Here is an 18,930-nt window from a genome sequence, read left to right as displayed (position 1 = left end):
CACAATGCATCATCCACCCTTTCCATTTTTCCCCAAATCCACATCGACCTAACAAATAAAACAGAAAATCCCAATTGACGTGGTCATAGGCCTTCTTCATGTCCAGCTTACATAAAATACCTGGTACCTTCGACTTAAACCTGTTGTTTAGGCATTCAATGGCTATAAGAACTGAATCCAGTATTTGTCTACCTCTCACAAAGGCATTTTGAGACTTAGAAATGATCTTATCCATTACTGTGCTCATCCTATTGGAAAATACCTTGACTATTAACTTGTATATGTTGCCCACAAGACTAATTGGCCTAAAATCTTGCACCTCTATGGCACCCACCATTTTAGGGACAAGTGCAATAAAAGTAGCATTAAAACTTTTCTCAAATTTTCCAAATGAGAAAAATTCCTGAAACACCTGCGTGACAACTCCTCCCACCACCTCCCAGCAAGCTTGAAAGAATGCCATAGTAAAACCGTTTGGACCCGGCGCTTTGTCCTTGTTCATTTTTCTAACGACTAGTCGTACCTCTTCCTCTTCAAATGGTATCTCCAACCAAGTCATGCTATTTTGATCAATGGAAAATAGACCATCCACTTTTGGCCTCTATTCATAGGGTTCTGTCAACAATCGTTTGAAATGTACAGCAATATGATCTTTAATTACGGCTTGATCTGAGGATATACCTTCATCTATAGTCATGGACTCTATGGCATTAAACCTCATGTGTGAGTTTGCAACTCGATGAAAGAATTTTGTACATCTATCCTCCTCCTTAAGCCACAAAGCTCTTGACTTTTGCCTCTACGAGATTTCCATTATTAATATCAACCTTTGCAACTCGGCTAATACTTGGCCTTTGCATTCATTTTCATCTTCAACACCCTCCAAACTTTGCAGTTCTTGTAGGAGATTTTTTTTTTTTTTTTAATATTACATTTCCAAAAGTCTGTTCATTCCATGTCTTTAAATCCACTTTAAAAACTTTCAGTTTCCAGCCAATATCTTACTTGGAGTGCCCTCTTGTTGATATGAATTCCACCATTGCCCAACCAATTTCACAAACCCTTCTGACTTTAACCACATATTCTCAAATTTAAAAGGTCTTCTCCCCCCAGAATTCCTCCACAATTTAACATTATAGAAAAGTGATCAGAATATACCCATGGAAGTCTCTTTTGGCATACATTTGGAAATTGCGTTTCCCATAAGGGAGAAATGAGGAATTTGTCCAATCTTGACCAAGCTTGGTTATTAGACCACGTATAATCACCTCCCATAAGAGGAAGGTCCATTGTATGGTTATTCCAACATTGCATGATTATGTCTCCCCTCCACGAATCTTTCGCTGGGAAACCTTGTCACATTAAAGTCTCCACCAATGCACCAAGGAACCTCCCAACAAGAACATAAACCAGCCAGCTCATCTCAAAGCAAATGCCTTTCACAATCTAGATTAGGTCCACACACCCCAGCAAAGGCCCAAACAAAACCATCTACAAAATTTTTAAAAGAACACCCCACCCTATTCTCCCACAAATTCTTCAATATTCTTCACCACCCTTTTGTCCCACATAACCAATATACCACCCGAAACCCCCTGTGAAGGTAAGTATGACCATCCTACATACTGACAACTCCAAATACTCCGTATGGTTCTTCTTGTAATAAGCTTCAACTTCGTTTCTTGCAAACAAATAATATCCATCTTCCATTGTCTTAACAAGGATCTTATTTGGAGGCGTTTGTTAATCTTATTCAACCTCCTTACATTCCATATCAGAATTTGTGGCTTCATTTACCAACCATACCAGCCTTTCCTTTACTCCTACCATGACTTGCACTCCCATCCTTACTGTCATAATTAATCGACCAATCCAGCCGTTGTAGTTCTCTGTTTCTTTTTGGCCTTGCTTCCTGTTGATAATGGCCTGCCTCAATGGCTGTTAGCAATGCCCTAAATTGATATGCATATCACACACAAGAAATCCCCACACAACTTTGTAGTTCTTCCACCTTTTTCATAACCCAGTCTGCAAGTAAAGGATGCATAATTCTTATCGGAGAGGGATCCTCCCCTGCATGCTCTTCAGCCTCGGACTCAACATTGAACAAAACTAAAGAGCATTCACCTTCCCCCTCCCTCTGCTCCTTCTCCTTCACATTCACCAGTGCTCCCATATCTTCACTATCAGAGCATTTCCCACCCTCCCTCAGTGTGTTCTGTGTTGGCCCAAGATTCTCTGGCTCTCCAATGATCTGCGACTCATGTGGTGTTTCACTAGCATTATCCATTCCTTCACCTCCTACCTTACTCCCCAAAAAATCCCCCTCTTCCATTTCCAGCGCTTGCAAAACCACCATAGACTCTATTGGGTTTCCTTTTTTTTTTTTTTCCCTCCGGTGACGGCATCGGCTCTGACACACCACCAAATGACTCCCCAAGGGCCGACGAAACTTTCTGTGTAGGTAGTGGCTTCGTCGTGTGCGTTGGTGCCGTCGTGTGAAGCCGTCCAGAAACGCCGATATCATTTCGGCTTTTAGGTTGCCAAACCCGGTTCAGGCCTTTCTCCATGTCCGGGCCTTCCAACAGCCCAACTCCCTTCCCCTTAAACACCCCTCCAACGGGCCTTACACTTGACCCAAGCCCACTCCAGCCCACACCATTATAATTTAAAGATTCGCACTGGTTTGATCCCTGCCCCCTGCCCTTCCACTCCGTACCGTTTCATTCCTTTATCCTCCTCTACATACCAAATTAAACCAAACATCTGCCTCTGCAACTCTCCCACTTGAGCCCGTATCTCTGCTAGCGCCCGAAGTACTTCTTCTTTACTTGTGCAAACAATTCCCCTGTCATCGCCCTCCTCTACGTTGTGCCTCTGCAGAGTTGGCAACCTCACGCATGCTAGGGTTAGCAACAGACGTCGGTTTGGGTTTCTGTAGAGTCTCCTTATACCACTGCGACAAAGGTTGAGCTGCCGACATCACTGCCATCTTCATTGATGCCACCCCAACGTGACGGCTTCCTCTGCCCTCCTCTTTCAAAACCTCCACCATTTTCCTCCACCCCTTCCCCTCTCTACCTTTAGGAATGATAATGCAGTTGCGCCGACCCCCCTGTTTGTATTCCACTAGGGCCATGAAAACCCCTTGTGCATTAGAACTTCTTTGAGCTATGAAGCCCCTATCACCTTCTTTGTGTGCTGAATAAAATCTCTTTCACCTTGACTTCAAGTAATCCTCCAACCCTTTTGTGAACCACCATGTCGTGACTAACTCTAAATGAAGGTTCTTAACCCACTTCCATCCCCTCTCAGTAATATGCACCCATCTTCCCTCCTTACTACCTCAAAATTCTTAAAATCAATACTAACAACATTCAATGTGCCCATATTCTTCCCCACACTTACAAGAATCACACACTCAGTCTCCTATGAACCACTTCATCAACCAGAGGTGAAAAAGTGTACGAGGAGAAAAAATATGAGGAGAGAGAAAAAAAAACTCGTATTAGCAAACCTTTATATGGTGATTAGTTCTTGACCTCAAGATAAAAAACACCTTTTTTTATATGTAAGAAACTTTATTGATCGAATGAAACTAGGCGAAACCCACGTACACATGATGTATACAAAAGAAACACCTAATTATATTCTAGAAACTTGAAAAGAAAACAAAAGCTCATGAACATTCCCTCCCTTAAGAACAATAGCAGGAAGCAGAGAAGACACAAAAGATTTCCAAATATCCTCAACAACTCGCTCCTTGTTGTTGAAGTACCTCTCGTTCTTTTCCATCCATATACACCACATTATGCACAAGGAATCATCCTCCATGCCATTATCATGGAGTACCACGTTTTCCATCCACATACACTACATCGATTCATCATTTTTCTTATACCTGAAGTACCACTCCATAACAATCATACCACGTTTTCTTAAATTGTCAACTGTCAAAATCTTCCCAAGTGCAGATGTCCAAGTAAAAAAGGCAACTTTAGACGGCACAAAAACCCTTCAAATTCCAAGGAAAAAAGATATGCTGTTGAACAGTAAACTCCTTATAATATGATTTGACTGAAAACTTTTTGCTCCCTGTACGTTTCTACAACATTTGATCCCTCTCATTTCCTCCTATATTCAGAGAATATAAGAAGTTGAAAAAATCTACAATCTCATCAAGTTCTTAATCCTGTACATTTCTAGTGAAAATAACATTCCAATGAACAGTCCCATTAGCATAACACAACACCTCTAAAATAGTAGCCTGCTGATTTCCAACCAAGCTAAAAACTACTGAAAAAACATAATAAAGAGCTCTTTCACCATACCATTCATCAAACCAAAAACGAATTCTTGCACCCTCTCTAACCTCAAACTTAGTATGTTTTTCAAAACTGTCTCACCCATTTTTAATAAGTTTTCATAGGCACACATCATAAGACCCCCTACCCTCCTTAGAACACCATCCCCCGAATCACATCCATACTTCTGATCAATAACCTCTCTGTATAACGAATCTCATTCCATTTGATACCTCCATAACCACTTCCCTACAGTGTCTTATTAAAATTACTCAAATTTCGCACCATTAAACCTCCATTCACAATCGAACATCACACCCGATGTCAACTCACAAGATGAAATTTATTCTCCTCTCCCATGCCACCCCACAAAAATGCTCTAAACAACTTCTCAATCCAGTTTGTCACACCAACAGGTAATGAGAATAAAGAAGATAACAAGTAGGAAGATTGGAAATGATGCTTTTAATAAAATTTAATCCCCTCCATTTTGATAGATATAACCGCTTCCAACCCGACAATCTTTTCTCAACCTTCTTTACAACACTATTCAAATATTCTTTGCTTTGAAAGACGCTCCCAATGGAAGCCCAAGATATTTCATTGGAAGAGAAACAACTTTGCAGCCCAACAAATCCAATAATATTCCTCACATCTCCCACCGATACCAATTCCGACTTGCCCAAGTTCACCTTGAGGCTCGAGACAGCTTCAAAGCACAATAATACAACCCTTAAAGCTTGAATATGTCCACTGTCAGTATCACAAAAAATAAGTGTCATCCGCAAATAATAAGTGGAAAATTGAAATAACACAGTTATTATTGTTTCCCACCAAGAAACCATAGAGAAAACCCCTATAACAGCTTCCATCATACGACTCAATGCCTCCATGAATATAACAAAAATAAAAAGGGATAACAAATCCCCTTGTCTCAAACTCCTCGAACTCTGAAAAAAGCCACAAGAGTTGCTATTTACTAATACAGAAAACCAAGCAGTTGAAACACAGTCTCTAACCCATCCACACTACCTATCCCCAAAGCCACATCTTCTTAGCTTATAAAAAAGAAAATCTCAGCACATGTGGTCACATGTCTTTTCCATGTCAAGCTCAAAGAACCCCTGGAATACCTTTCCTCATCCGTCTGTCCAAACACTCATTCGCAATTGAAATCAAGTCCAATATTTGGCATCCCAGAATGAAAGCATTTTGAGGTTTAGAAATGACTTTATCTATTACCATACTAATGCAGTTAGCTAACACCTTCGAAATAAATTTATAAATCTCGCCTACCAAACTAATAGGACAGAAATCCTTCAACTCATAGGCACCAACTATCTTAGGAATGAGGGAAATAAATGTAGCATTTAAGGACTTCTCAAACTTATGACAATAATAAAATTCTTAGAAAACCTGCATCACTTCTTCTTTCACTATATCCCAACACTCTTAAAAAAAGCCATAGAGAAACCATTAGGACCTGGAGTTTTATCTTTACATATTCAACTCACCAACTGATACACTTCAATTTCTTCAAACGGCCTCTCCAACCAGCTTGTTGCACATAAATTCAGCTGGTCAAAATTCAAATCATCAAGCTTAGGACGCCACTTTGCTGTTTGGGTTAGAAGATCTTCATAATACTGCACAATATAATCTTGAATCTCATCAAGGGATTGAAACACATTGGTATCGGAATGAAGTACCTCAATGGCGTTATTACGCCTATGTGAATTAGCCATCTTGTAAAAAAAATTAGTGCATTTGTCTCCCTCTTTCAACCAAAGCACCCTTGATTTTTGCCTCAAAGATATTTTTTCCATCAATAAAACCTTCTCAATTTTGGTCACCACTTCATTCTTCCTTAACAAGGATTCCTCATTTTCCTCCCCATGCTCCAAAACGTGCAACTTATCCCCAAATAGATTTTTCTACATTTTAGTATGCCTAAAGACTTCATTATTTCACTTCTTTAAATCAGTCTTTAAAGCTTTGAGTTTACCTGCCAATAAAAAACTAGGAGTTCCAGTAAAGGAATAAAAGGCCCACCAATTCCTTATCCGCAAAACCATCAGCTTCAAGCCACATATTCTCAAATTTGAAATAACGCTTACCCATGTATGCCACCATAGTAAGCAAAATGAGAAAATGATCAAAACAAAAACGGGGCAACCTCTTCTGACGTAAATCTGGGTAATGAGTCTCCCAAGGAGAAGAGGCTAGAAATCTATCCAACTTTGATCACCCTCTATTGTTAGACCATGTATAAGCCTTCTACCAATGGAAAATCCACAAGATTCAGATAAAAAATCAACTCCGAAAAATCTTCCATAGCCACAGACGAAGTAGATGCACCCACCCTCTCACTAGGGAACCGAACAATATTAAAATACTCACACAAACACCAAGGCAAATCCCACAGGTAATCCAGACCCACCAGTTCCTCCCATAAAAAACTTCTAACCCTATCCACATTAGGCCCATACACCCGCAAAATCCCACCTCCACTCATCCTCAGTATTTTTAAAAGCATCAGCCACAAAATAATTCCCAATGCATTCTTCTACTAACTCCACTTTCTTATCCCACGTCAACAACACACCTCCTGAAGCACCCAACGAAGCTAGATAACTCTAGCCCACAAAAGAACATCTCTACAAACTACGAATAATGTTTCTATCAATGAAACTCAACTTAGTTTCTTGAAGACAAGCAATATCAATCTTCCAGCTATGAATGAGGGGTCTAATACGGAGGCGCTTGTTGACATCATTAATCCCCCTTACATTCCAAGAGAGAATTTTAGGTTTCATTTGATGACCAAGACCCTCACCCTTTCAACATGTCCCTCCCTACACTTCTCTCCTTGTTATCATAATTAATGGAGCATTTTAATTGTTTCAACTCCATTTCCTTTTTCGCTGCAGACTTCAAAGCCTTAGATATTCATTCTTCAATAACAATAAGAAAAGTCTTAAACTGCTTTTCAAACCCTTCACAAAATATCCCCACGCACTCCTATAATTTCTCCACTTTTTTTAACAAATAGTCCGATGCTAATCTAGAAGCTGGCTTTGGGGGAATAGTACATAACTGGATCGAACTGCCCATTTCTTCCTTGTCCCCCTTTTCCTCACTGACTACCATCTGTAAGTTAGCTTTTGTCAACACATTCTCTGAAGAACTAGCCATATGTAAAGCACCATTCAATTCCACTGATGATACCCCGAAACCTCCATCTACCTCCCCAACCATTTCCAGATGCCAAATCCCCTCCTCCTTTGGCAAAATCTGCTTTACTAAGCTTGGAAATAGTTCCCTCATATGAATTCCATCAGTCAAAGGGTTCATAATCACTATCGGGTTAAGGAACCCCCCATCCGTCTCCTCCCCGCCGTCGTGATACACTACCAACTCCTCATCTTCTACTTCCTCTGGCTGAAAGTGCTGCACCAACCCACCATGAGGTTTGATAATGACCAGCAAAACTATCTGCGACAGAGCTGGAACTACCAATTCACGTGTTGGCTTTAATGGAGAAGAAATAAAATCCTTAGCTAATACATTTGTTACCAAGATATTGGAGGAAACTCGGCCCTTCTCCTTCCATACCCACTTTGGGCCTTTACCAAGGCCTAGACCAGTCTCCTTGTTATTACCTTTCAATCCAACTACTTCCTTATAGCCTACGCCAGAAACCAGCCCAAAACCCTTCTCGCCATTCATACTACCCACTTGGGCCTTACTCAAATTCTCATGGCCCGAAAAGCTCATACCCATACCCAAGTCCATCCATTTCAACAAACAATCCACTTTATGCTTCAAGTCCATTAATAGCTCATGCATGGCCTTCCACGACATCACCTCCCTTTCCCCTTCCCTAGACAACACCCTTTTTAAAGACTGTTCATCTTCTTTAGGAATATGAACGGGCTCCTGCATTAAATTCTGAGGAATCTTCATCGAGCTAACCCTACATCCCCCACACTCCTCCCTATTAACCACCAGCCCCAGTGGTGGTGGTTTCCTCAGTGCCTCCACATAAGAACCCTTCCGTCCATCTACCACCCTTGAAACAACTATTGTCCTTTCCTTAGCTCTGTTTTTCTCACTCGAAATAAAGGGTGGCGATATCACCTCCTTCAATACTTCACTAAACTTCCTCCATCCCTCCCCCTTCTGGCACCACAATCAGACCTCGCCTTTTCTCGTGACCAAACTCCGATAACAACAGAAACTGACCATAGCTATTGTGACACCTTTACGCCACTAGCACATGATTCTCGTTCTCGCAAGATCTAAGAAACTCGAAAGAACCCAATGAGGCAGCACAATCTTTCATCGTTGAAACCAACCACACCATCGCTTCAACATCAATGGAAATAAATTTCACAACTCAGCAACCGCTCTTCGTAATTCTCCCTTTTCAAATCAAATAACTTTTGATTAATAAGGAACATTCGACATGACCCCATTGCAACCAATAAAATCAGAATCTCCAAAAATTAAGAAAACAAGCAATCTTAACAAAAATCACTGAAAACTAGAGTACGAAGACAACTCATGGTAGAGAGAGAGAGCAAAACTCTTCATTAACATCGTATCCTTAAGATTGTCTCTTTATTTTAATGATAGGAAAAAGTGAAAAAGAAAAAGTTCGGGATGACAATATGTAACATGACCTGTGAACCCAATACGAACACAATACAAAATTAGCAGGTTTGGATTTGATATTAATGGGTTCGGATCAAAACAGATTGACCTGTTAAGACACGATTTATTGACGTGTCAATAACGGGTCAACCCACTTAATACAAAATCAACCTGTTTTGACCCATTTAGATTTTATTTCAAAATTAAATTTTATTATTGTTAAGTTGTAATATTGATCTTTCTTAGTATGCTTATGTTTTTGTTATTTTTATTATTGAGATTGTAATTTTATACTTATACTCATATTTGTTATTGTATGGTTTGTAATATTGGTTTTATTATATGTTAAAATTTGAAAAATATTGATATATATATATATATATATATTTTAAGATAGTGTTGCTACTAATAAATATAAATTTTAACTTTTATGTGAAATTATGTTAATCAAGTTAAATGAGTTATGTGTATTAGTTAAACTCATTTACATTAAACGAGTTTAAATGGATCGTGTTTTGTTAGTATATTTATAATTAATTATTAAAAGGATAAAAATAGATGACACGACACGACCCGTTATCTAAATGTGTTGGGTTAGGGTTTGAAAGTTTGACACGTTTAACTTAATGGGTCTGGTTTGAGTTGATCTATATAGTTAAATATTCATAACTTAACACGACACAAATACAACTTGAAAACATGATTTGTCACCCCTAGGAAAAACACATCTCATTAACTGAAAGAGATTACAAATAGTTCTTATCAAGCCATACAGATTGGGATACTGACATTGACATCATCCCACCACATTTCAATATCCTCAACATCCCAAGCATAATGGTCAAGCCTATGAGCTACCCCATTTTCCAACCTATGCACGTGTTGTGTTTTGCATTCTTTGAAAATTTTCATCAAACTTTGTGTTTCAACAAATTCCCAAGAATTCATAAAGAATTATCAGTTATTTTTAACTCTGGAAGCATCATCAAACAATTACTTAAGAATGATGTTTGAAATGCCCCAGAATGGCTATCCATTCGAACCATTTATAGGTTCATATTTTTGTTTTTAAAATAAAATTCTTTGTTTTTGTATGTACTATTAGGGTCTTGGTTATGGTCCCCTCCCCACTATCTACACTCATTATTTACATTTAACTATTCTGTTATTTGTAAATATATATATATATATATATATTTATATAAATATGATCACAGAGACCAGGGCCGGCTCAAAGGGCAGGTAACTAAGGAAATTATGACCTAAAAAAAAATTATAGAAAAATATTGATTAGCATAAAAGATGAAAAAAGTTTTGCCTAAAATAAAATCAATCTTAAATGGGAAAATTTGGTAAGAAAACACAAATAAATATAAAAATTTTACTGAAAAAGATCTTACTCAAAATGTACAAAATTTCAAACAATAGTGAAACTGGAATAGAAGTAGCAAAATGATTTATATATTACTCTTGAATATTTTCTAAAATATGATTTGTATTTTGATGTTGATGGCCTTATTTGTTTTCAAAATTAAGTATTAAAAGAAGTATATATTACTTAAAACAAAATTAAGTATTAAGTATTCAAATTTAAGTTATAAAGAAGTATGCTTTATTTACAGAAAAATTAGAATCTCTTTTAAATTGTTATATTACTTATAGATATTATTAATAAAAATAATATTAATATTTATTTTACATCTCAAAATTTCAATAAATTTTCATTATTTAATATTCAAATATTATTATTATTTTTAAATTAAAATATCATATATTTAATGTTCGGGCCACCAAATATATTGAGCAGTTCCTGACATAGAGTATAATTGAAAATAATATTACATATAATCTTAGAGTGCACATGTGTCGTACAATCGTTTTGAAAAAGAGTAGGTCTATTATTAAAAAATTAATTTTTTTATATGAATGGGTTATGTATTTATTATTATTTTTAAAATAATTATATAATATTTATACACTCACGATCGTAAATATCATTTTTTTTTTTAATTAATGTGTCCGAAGTGGCATGGTGATCATGCACAAGATGTAGACAAACAAATCAACCTTCCAAATAAACATATCTAAGTCAACTTTTTAACCCATGAAAAGGCAATTTTTTGTTCCATCAATCTCCATCAGGTAGTCAATGACTCAATACCTTTTTTTTAATAATCAAAACCAAAGTTGTCTGAATAACAGTCAATATCATATTCTTCAAAACTATGTCACGCAATTTAATAACCAGATTAATATGACTGCCAATAAGTCATTATATTCTATACTTTGTTTTAAGTTTTAACGGAAAATGCCAGGGCACCGATGAATTGGACCATCCAAATTGATCGATACTAGTTTTTTTTTTTTTTTAAAAGAAAAAAAATCTTAACAGTTAAGAAAGTGTTTATTAGTGAATTAATATTTTTTTAAATAATAATTACACATTCTACTTATATGATTAGTCAAAATAATTATTTATAATAAAAAAAATATTACAGTCAATCATATTAATGGAATGCATAAAAATTACGTAAAAAACAAAAAATGCATGAGTAGAGGATATCAAGATTGACATGGTCAATTATAACACTAATTTCAAACCCATTGAAGATTTCTTGAAAAAAAAAAAAAAAAGGTTAAAATCTGTTTATCTCCTTGTGCTCTTAATCAATAGGACTCATTATTATTCTAATTTATATGATTGGTCTTGATGAAGTGTTAAATTCATCAGTTTTTATTGCTTTTGAAGTTATCATAATGAGATTTTTCAGTGGAAAGAATATTATTAAAGTAGCCAATAAATACAATGGATGTGTATTTTTTTTTTCTTTTTTGGAACTTTATGCATTGTTAGTTGTTACATTCTTTTTTTTTCTTTCTTTTTTATTTTTTGAGAAAAATAAGATTCTTGCCACAACAAAATCATGTATTTACATATCGATCTATATCATAAGTAGCAAAATTTCCTTTTATATAGTTTTCTGTAGCAAATGAATAATGTAAGAAGAGAAAGAAATATGCATTCAAACAACCAAAAAAAAAAAGAGGAAACCGTTGTGTCATCAAATCTAAAACGTAAAATAAGAAACAGAAATAATAAAAATTATCCACAATTTTACTAATAATGCTACATTTCACTAGAAATAAAAATAAAATCAATGCATCCTATTTATTCTTTTATGTGGCGAGTGTTAATTAAAAAATGGTATCACACAATATTATTTTAAATGTTTTATATAACTATATTTTAAATAAGAAGTATTTTGATAAAATAACTTATAAAATTATTATTATTTTATAAAAATATTCTATTTTAAACATAATTATATAAAAAATTATGCGTGCGGCTTATATTTTTTTTTAACAAAAATCTCATTCGTAAGCAAAACTTTTTATTAATTTCAAAAAAATAATATTTATAATCTTAAGATATATAAATTTTGAACATTCTCTTTTAAAAGAATAAATAAATGTGGACCCACATAAAAATTTCTAGACGAAACTTGCACACCCTTGAAAAACGGTATCTATCCTTACTTTTAGTTTAAATATAAATAACAATTATGCAATGAATGTAAAATAAAGTCACGGGCATAGTTACTGTGCTATCAATAATATATGGCTTTACAGATGTTGAAAGGCTGCTGATCGACCACGATACAAATTATATAGAGTGGTGCTACTCGACCTCGTATGCCGCCTAGTGTATTTTTAATTTATTTAAATATTATTTTTTAAAAAAATATTAATATATTAATAATCACTTCCTTAATTATTAAAAAAAATTAAATATATAAGCGATGCTACTCGTATATTTTTGTTGAAAGGCTGCTAATTGACCACGATACAAATTCTATAGAGTGGTACTACTCGGCCTTCTCTATGTGTCCACTTGTATGCTGCTTAGTGTAAAATATACTTTTTTTTATATTTTAAATATTTTTAAAAAATATTTAAATATTATTTTTAAAAAAATATTTAAATATTATTTTTAAAAAAATATCAATACATTAATAATCACTTCTTTAATCATTAAGAAAAAAATTAAATATATGAGTAATCAAAATGAAGAGATAAAATAAGAATGCATACTAGCGTTATTCAATTATATAATATCTACAAAATCATACTTTTACCTTCCAATTTGTTGCCCCTTTCGTAACATGATCAATAAACTAAATAGTTGTCATTTTCATCCTAATCTAAATTATAATTTAGAATAATACTACGTACAGCCGTAAAGTATAAAAATATCGTGCTATCGTTTTAAAAAAGAGTAAGGTTTACTATTAAATTTTTTTTTTTTATATGGATCCCGAGTTTACTCATTTTTTTTAAAATGATTGCGCAATACTTACACACTTCACAATTGTAAATATCATTTCTCTATAATTTATTTTCATTGAATTTCAAAGGTTAGATGTATAAAAAGAATTAATTGAGGTGGCATGATTTTAAAGATTGAGTCTTAAAGAAGGGAAGAAATTATAAAATGAGTTGTGGTTTGAGAATAAAAGGTGACAACTTTATTTTTTGTAATCATATTATAAATTATGATGTCGTATGTTAATTTATATTTGGAGTTAAAAATATGTATTTTAGCTTGTAAAATGTCTTCATTTGCACCTTAATTTTTCATGCTGCTGCTTATAATATTAACATATAACATCATAATTTAGTATATGATCTAACTATATATGTTTATTAATTTTGGGAGGAATTGAAGGTTGGTCCAATTGTGGGACTGTGAGGAGAGTGAAGATATGAAAAATAGTCAAGCCAATCAATGGGGTATTTTAATATTATTTTGTTTTTTTAATTGCATTCATGACTTAAATTATAAAATGCTTTGAACCTAATATTGTTTTTGATTATTAATTATAATAAATTAGAGATATAGAAAAAGACAAAATGTTATAGAGAAAAACAAAAACTCAAAGGATTCCGATCTTTTAATATTTTAAATTATTTAATATATATTAACAAAAGAAGACATTATTATACATAGAAATTCAATGACTCATTCTTATTTATTATTCTACTTGGATTTAAGTATCTTAAGTCAAAACCATGTGTTTCCTAAGGTCATCGCTAGTGTGTCTCAAGACATGAGCCCTAAAACCATCTTTGATAAAATATGGTCTCCAAAAATAAATTATTCTAATGAAATTTTTAAGGATTAAAATCTTTTTTTTTTTCTAAGAAATATTTTAACCACAAAGAAATTTCATAAAAATAAATCTATAAATTGATGCGATTTAATATGACACATTAGATTATAAAGATATTTGTATTATAAAATAAATCTAATATATAAATTTATTTTTATAAAATCTATGTAACTTCAGTACTTTTTTTAAAGGATGAAATCATTGATCTCAATAAATTTTTCTTTCTTTATAGTTATTGAGAGAGATCAGAGTAATAATTAAATGGAAAATGATTTACACAATATTTTTTATAATACTTTACACAATTATATTTTAAATAAAGAGTATTTTTATAAAATATTTTATAAAAATAACATCATTTTATAAAAATATTTTTATTTTATAATATTATTATATAATGTATCGTGTATATATCATTAATCATAATTTAATAATTTTTATTATAAAATATTTATTATTTAAAACAGGATAATTAAAATGGTCAGGTAAAGAGTATGAGTGAGATAAATGCCAGTTTCACTCAAAGAAAATAAGAGGGGCAACACCGGATCATTCTTCCCCCAAGAGACAGACCGTTTCTTGTTCATGTTCGTATTCGCATTGGTCAGGGATACCACTTTTTCCTCACTTCAGGTTCCCAACGCAAAGATGCTCTATTTTACCGGGAAGCTCAGCCAACCACATATCGTCTCTTCTACGCACACCTAATATCACACCGGACACAGAGGGAGAGAGAGAGAGAGAGAGAGAGAGAGAGAGAGAGTAAAGACAACGACGTTCTTCTGGCTGGTAGCAGATGAGCTTCACCGGAGACCTTCCCTCCAGTGAGTCAGAAGACGCCGACGGTGGCCGCACGGTGCTGGTTGGGGTGAAGTTGGACGCTCCAAGCCGTGAATTGCTGACGTGGGCTCTGGTCAAGGTGGCCCATCCCGGTGACCATGTCATTGCCCTTCACGTCCTAAATACTCTAACCGGTAACTCTCCCTCTCTCTATCTGTCTCTCTCTGCGATTTTTCTTGGGTTTGATTGGATTTTAATTTGTGGGGTTTTTTTAATGATGGTTGTTTCGGTTGTAGAAAGCACGTCGTCACTTGTCTCGCTCGTGAAGACGTTTGATTCTGTGCTCTCTGTATATCAAGGCTTCTGCAACTTAAAGCAGGTCCCATTCCGCTCTCACACTGCTAAATTTTTATACTCATTTTGTGTCCACTCTTTCCAATCCGTGTTTGGTTGCCGAGAGAACGCAGGACAATAGGTCTTCTCTGTAAACAAACAGATACATTTTTTTCTTATTATTTGAATCTTGGATTTTTATTTAGTGTAGTTGGCAATGCTAAATTGCGTCGAATACGCAGGTTGATCTGAAGCTGAAGGTCTGTAGAGGCTCAAAGGTCCGGAAAGTGCTTGTCAAGGAAGCGCAATCGTGCGGTGAGGCTACGGTGGTTCTGGGAACTTCTAAAACACATCGCACAATCTGGTCATCGGCCTCCGTTGCTAAGTACTGTGCCAGAAAATTGTCCAAATATTTCTCCGTTTTTGCCGTTGACAATGGCAAAGTTTTGTTCCAGAGAGTGGCAACTTCTACCAATTCCAATAAACCGCGAGGTCGTAATTTACAAATTTACATGTATTTTGAGCCAAGACTAATGTTCTTATACTTTCCGTTTCAAGTTATTCCAAATGAATTGCTTTCTATGTTTAGTTTAGTTTTCTTCCGGTGGAAGTAGTAATTTACGAAGAACTAGAGAAATGTAGATGAACTAAATGATTCGATGATGGTGCAGGGCGAGCGAATTTCGATGGTGGTCACTGTTTGGAAAAATCCAGCTCGGTTTGCTCGAGTTGTGCACCGGATGCTGGATTGCCGGAGAATTGTGGAACCCAATCTACGGAAGAGTTATCTGGAGATGGTGACGAGGACAATTCGTTGGCTTTGGTACCATATAGATCATCTGAGGCCAATATAGATTCTGGTTACGTTGTGATTCAAGACTCAACGGAATTGAAATCCAGGTGGTCAACTCTTCGACGGGTGTTTCTACCCAAGCGGCAATATGTGGAGAAATCTTTGAAAAGGACTTCTGTTCTTCGTTGGTTGTTGAGATTACCAAGCTGTCATTCTTCAGCTGCGGTGTTTCCTGATCAGAGGAGGAGTAATTCTGATCAGGATGATGATTATTGTTCCTCGCTTGATGAAGAGACTGGGGCGATCGTGCCATTCGGATCTGCTGCTGTGTGTCCTCCTCGTTCCCCTTTCAATGGCTTCGGTGGTTGTCTTCCTAACGAATTAATTGGTTTGCATGAGAAATACTCATCCAGCTGCAGGTTGTTTACCTACCAGGAACTCTTGTGGGCAACCTCTAATTTCATTCCCGGTTTGTATGCTTTCCTTATTTTTATTGACGTGGTTTCAAGTTTCCGTCAAATTGTTGAGTTTCTCTGATAAAGTCTGATTTTTTATTTTCAGAGAATATGGTTGGTAAGGGTGGCAGTAGTCATGTTTACAAAGGGTGTCTTTCTGATGGCAAGGAGTTGGCAGTTAAAATGTTGAAGCCATCTCAAGATGTGCTAAAAGAGTTCGTTCAAGAAATTGAGATCATCACGACTTTACATCATAAGAACATAATCTCTCTTTTTGGGTTCTGTTTTGAGGACAATAATTTGCTATTGGTCTATGATTTTCTTTCAAGAGGAAGCCTAGAAGAAAATCTCTATGGTAAACTATTCGTTGAGTTCATCTGCTTGGAACAAGAGAAATTATTGTGCTATTCTCCCTATACATACATACATTCACACACACACACACACACTATCCTTTTTAACACATGCTCTCTGATTAAGGTAACAAGAAGGGGGGGAAAGCGTTTGGTTGGCAAGAGAGATACAATGTGGCTATGGGTGTTGCTGAGGCATTGGACTTTTTACACAACGGCTGTGTGGAACCTGTGGTCCACAGGGACGTGAAATCCTCAAACATCCTTCTTTCTATGGATTTTGAGGCACAGGTACTTTTAAGTCTGTACCTTACAATCTTTCGGGGACATTATATGAATCTTTCTCTGCTCATTTTCTTTCATCGTTCCTCCTCAGCTCTCAGATTTTGGACTTGCTAGTTGGTCTTTGGCTACGTCCAATATTGCTTGCACTGACGTTGCAGGAACCTTTGGGTGTGTAATCTATTCTCCAGTTCCTCTTTCTCTTATTTTATATATACTGCCAACACTCACTTTTGTGGCAGTTACTTAGCTCCAGAATATTTCATGCATGGAAAAGTGAGTGACAAAATTGATGTTTATGCATTTGGCGTCGTACTTCTTGAGCTTCTTTCGGGTAGAAAGCCTATTGACCGTACACATCCAAGGGGCCAGGAGAGCCTTGTAATGTGGGTAAGTTATTCCCTAATTGAAAAACTTCGTTTTATAGAGTATATGCCGTTAATTGTGCTTCTGAAATTTGCATTTAGAGATCTATTTTTCAAACAAGCTTATGTAAAATTTTACTTTGCCCTTCAGTTCTAAAATTACCTCTTAATTCATGTTAAATGATGTGGAATCCAGGCAAAGCCGATTTTGGACAGTGGGAAGGTTTCCCAATTGCTAGATCCAAGCTTGGGAAGCGACTATGACCATGATCAGATTGAGAGGATGGCATTGGCTGCAACCCTTTGCATTAGACGCGAGCCTAGATTACGGCCTCAGATAAGCCTAGTAAGTTTTTTCAAGACTGCAATTTCCCATTCCTACCAGTATTTTCATATTTAAATGCTCTGAATCTTTCTATTTAATCATCATTGTTTTTTCTTTCACCACAGGTTTTGAAGCTTCTTCAGGGTGATGAGGAAGTGATGAGGCTGGCAAAGCAGCAACTTTGTACGTCAGAAGTTGATGCCTTAGACGGGGAAGCATTTTCTACTAACATCCAATCCCATCTTAATGTTGCATTGCTAGACATAGAGGATGAGTTGCTTTCTATTGGTAGCAGTGAGCAGAGCGTTTCATTAGATGACTATCTGCAAGCGAGATAGGGGCAGTCATCAAGCTTTGACTAAGCTTATCAGCAGAGGAATGCAACCATGCAAGCAGCATTGTCCTTTTTGTTTTCTTTTTACCCCTTTGTATATGCTGTACTAAGTGTTGTGCATATCCAATATTTAGTTCAGTAAGACTGGGTCTTGGTAGAGGAGGAGGAGGAGGTTGTTTGCCCCCCATCTGGACTTTGCAGTTATGTCCCAGTCTTTGTTTCTTAGGTTGCTTTTGTATTCAAACTTTTGGGTCTGTCTAGCTGGATAGAGTATCCGCTATTATGTTAAAATAACATGTGCGTGATAATAGTCATTATCTTCGTTTAAGATGGTGAACGTTAGCCAAATGCCTCTTGCTCTTGCTTAGTTGACATAACCCTTTGCCTCCAAAAAGGAGGTCTGGAGTTCGAAACCCTCCTCCCCGATGGTGAACATTAGATGAACATTAACAGTCATGCTCTTCCCATAATAGGATCTGATTAAATGAAATGGAAAGTATTAATTTAGTGCAAAACATGGGCTTTTCTGTCAGAATTTCCTCAAGGTTTTTTAATATGAACTTCTCATTACTGTTTTTCTATTTCGAATTCGACACAGCTATAGACAAGGAAGATAAAGGCTTTCCGCAGCTAGGCACGGCAGGCTTTTCTGTTTTGTCCATTATATCCATGTGTTTTACTGTTTCTTCACGGATTACTTTTTGGATGTTCCTTTTTCATTGATGTTCCACCACCAAAGTGGATAATACTCAGGAACTCTTTATTCATTGCGTATGCTT

General features: G+C 35.8%; 1 protein-coding gene across 1 annotated transcript; it reads left to right on the top strand.

Moving 5' to 3' along the window:
* The first annotated feature begins 14,715 nt into the window (after window positions 1-14,715).
* On the top strand, window positions 14,716-18,493 carry LOC109018947 (probable receptor-like serine/threonine-protein kinase At5g57670). The gene is made up of 10 exons (XM_019001141.2): window positions 14,716-15,105; window positions 15,208-15,290; window positions 15,487-15,736; window positions 15,916-16,506; window positions 16,599-16,847; window positions 16,973-17,136; window positions 17,222-17,298; window positions 17,370-17,517; window positions 17,689-17,838; window positions 17,943-18,493. Exons 1-10 carry the CDS (start codon window positions 14,928-14,930, stop codon window positions 18,153-18,155), a joined length of 2,103 nt encoding a protein of 700 aa, XP_018856686.1. The 5' UTR covers window positions 14,716-14,927; the 3' UTR covers window positions 18,156-18,493.
* Window positions 18,494-18,930: the final 437 nt, after the last annotated feature.

This window comes from Juglans regia, chromosome 10 (assembly GCF_001411555.2).
Source record: "Juglans regia cultivar Chandler chromosome 10, Walnut 2.0, whole genome shotgun sequence".
Classification (NCBI taxonomy): Eukaryota; Viridiplantae; Streptophyta; class Magnoliopsida; order Fagales; family Juglandaceae; genus Juglans; species Juglans regia.
This window is presented reverse-complemented; position numbering and strand designations above follow the sequence as displayed.

Coding starts and splice junctions, on each gene's coding strand:
- LOC109018947 (XM_019001141.2), top strand. CDS start 14,928: ATGAGCTTCACCGGAGACCTTCCCTCCAGTGAGTCAGAAGACGCCGAC. Junction 15,106..15,207: donor CGTCCTAAATACTCTAACCG/GTAACTCTCCCT, acceptor TTTCGGTTGTAG/AAAGCACGTCGTCACTTGTC. Junction 17,839..17,942: donor TACGGCCTCAGATAAGCCTA/GTAAGTTTTTTC, acceptor CTTTCACCACAG/GTTTTGAAGCTTCTTCAGGG.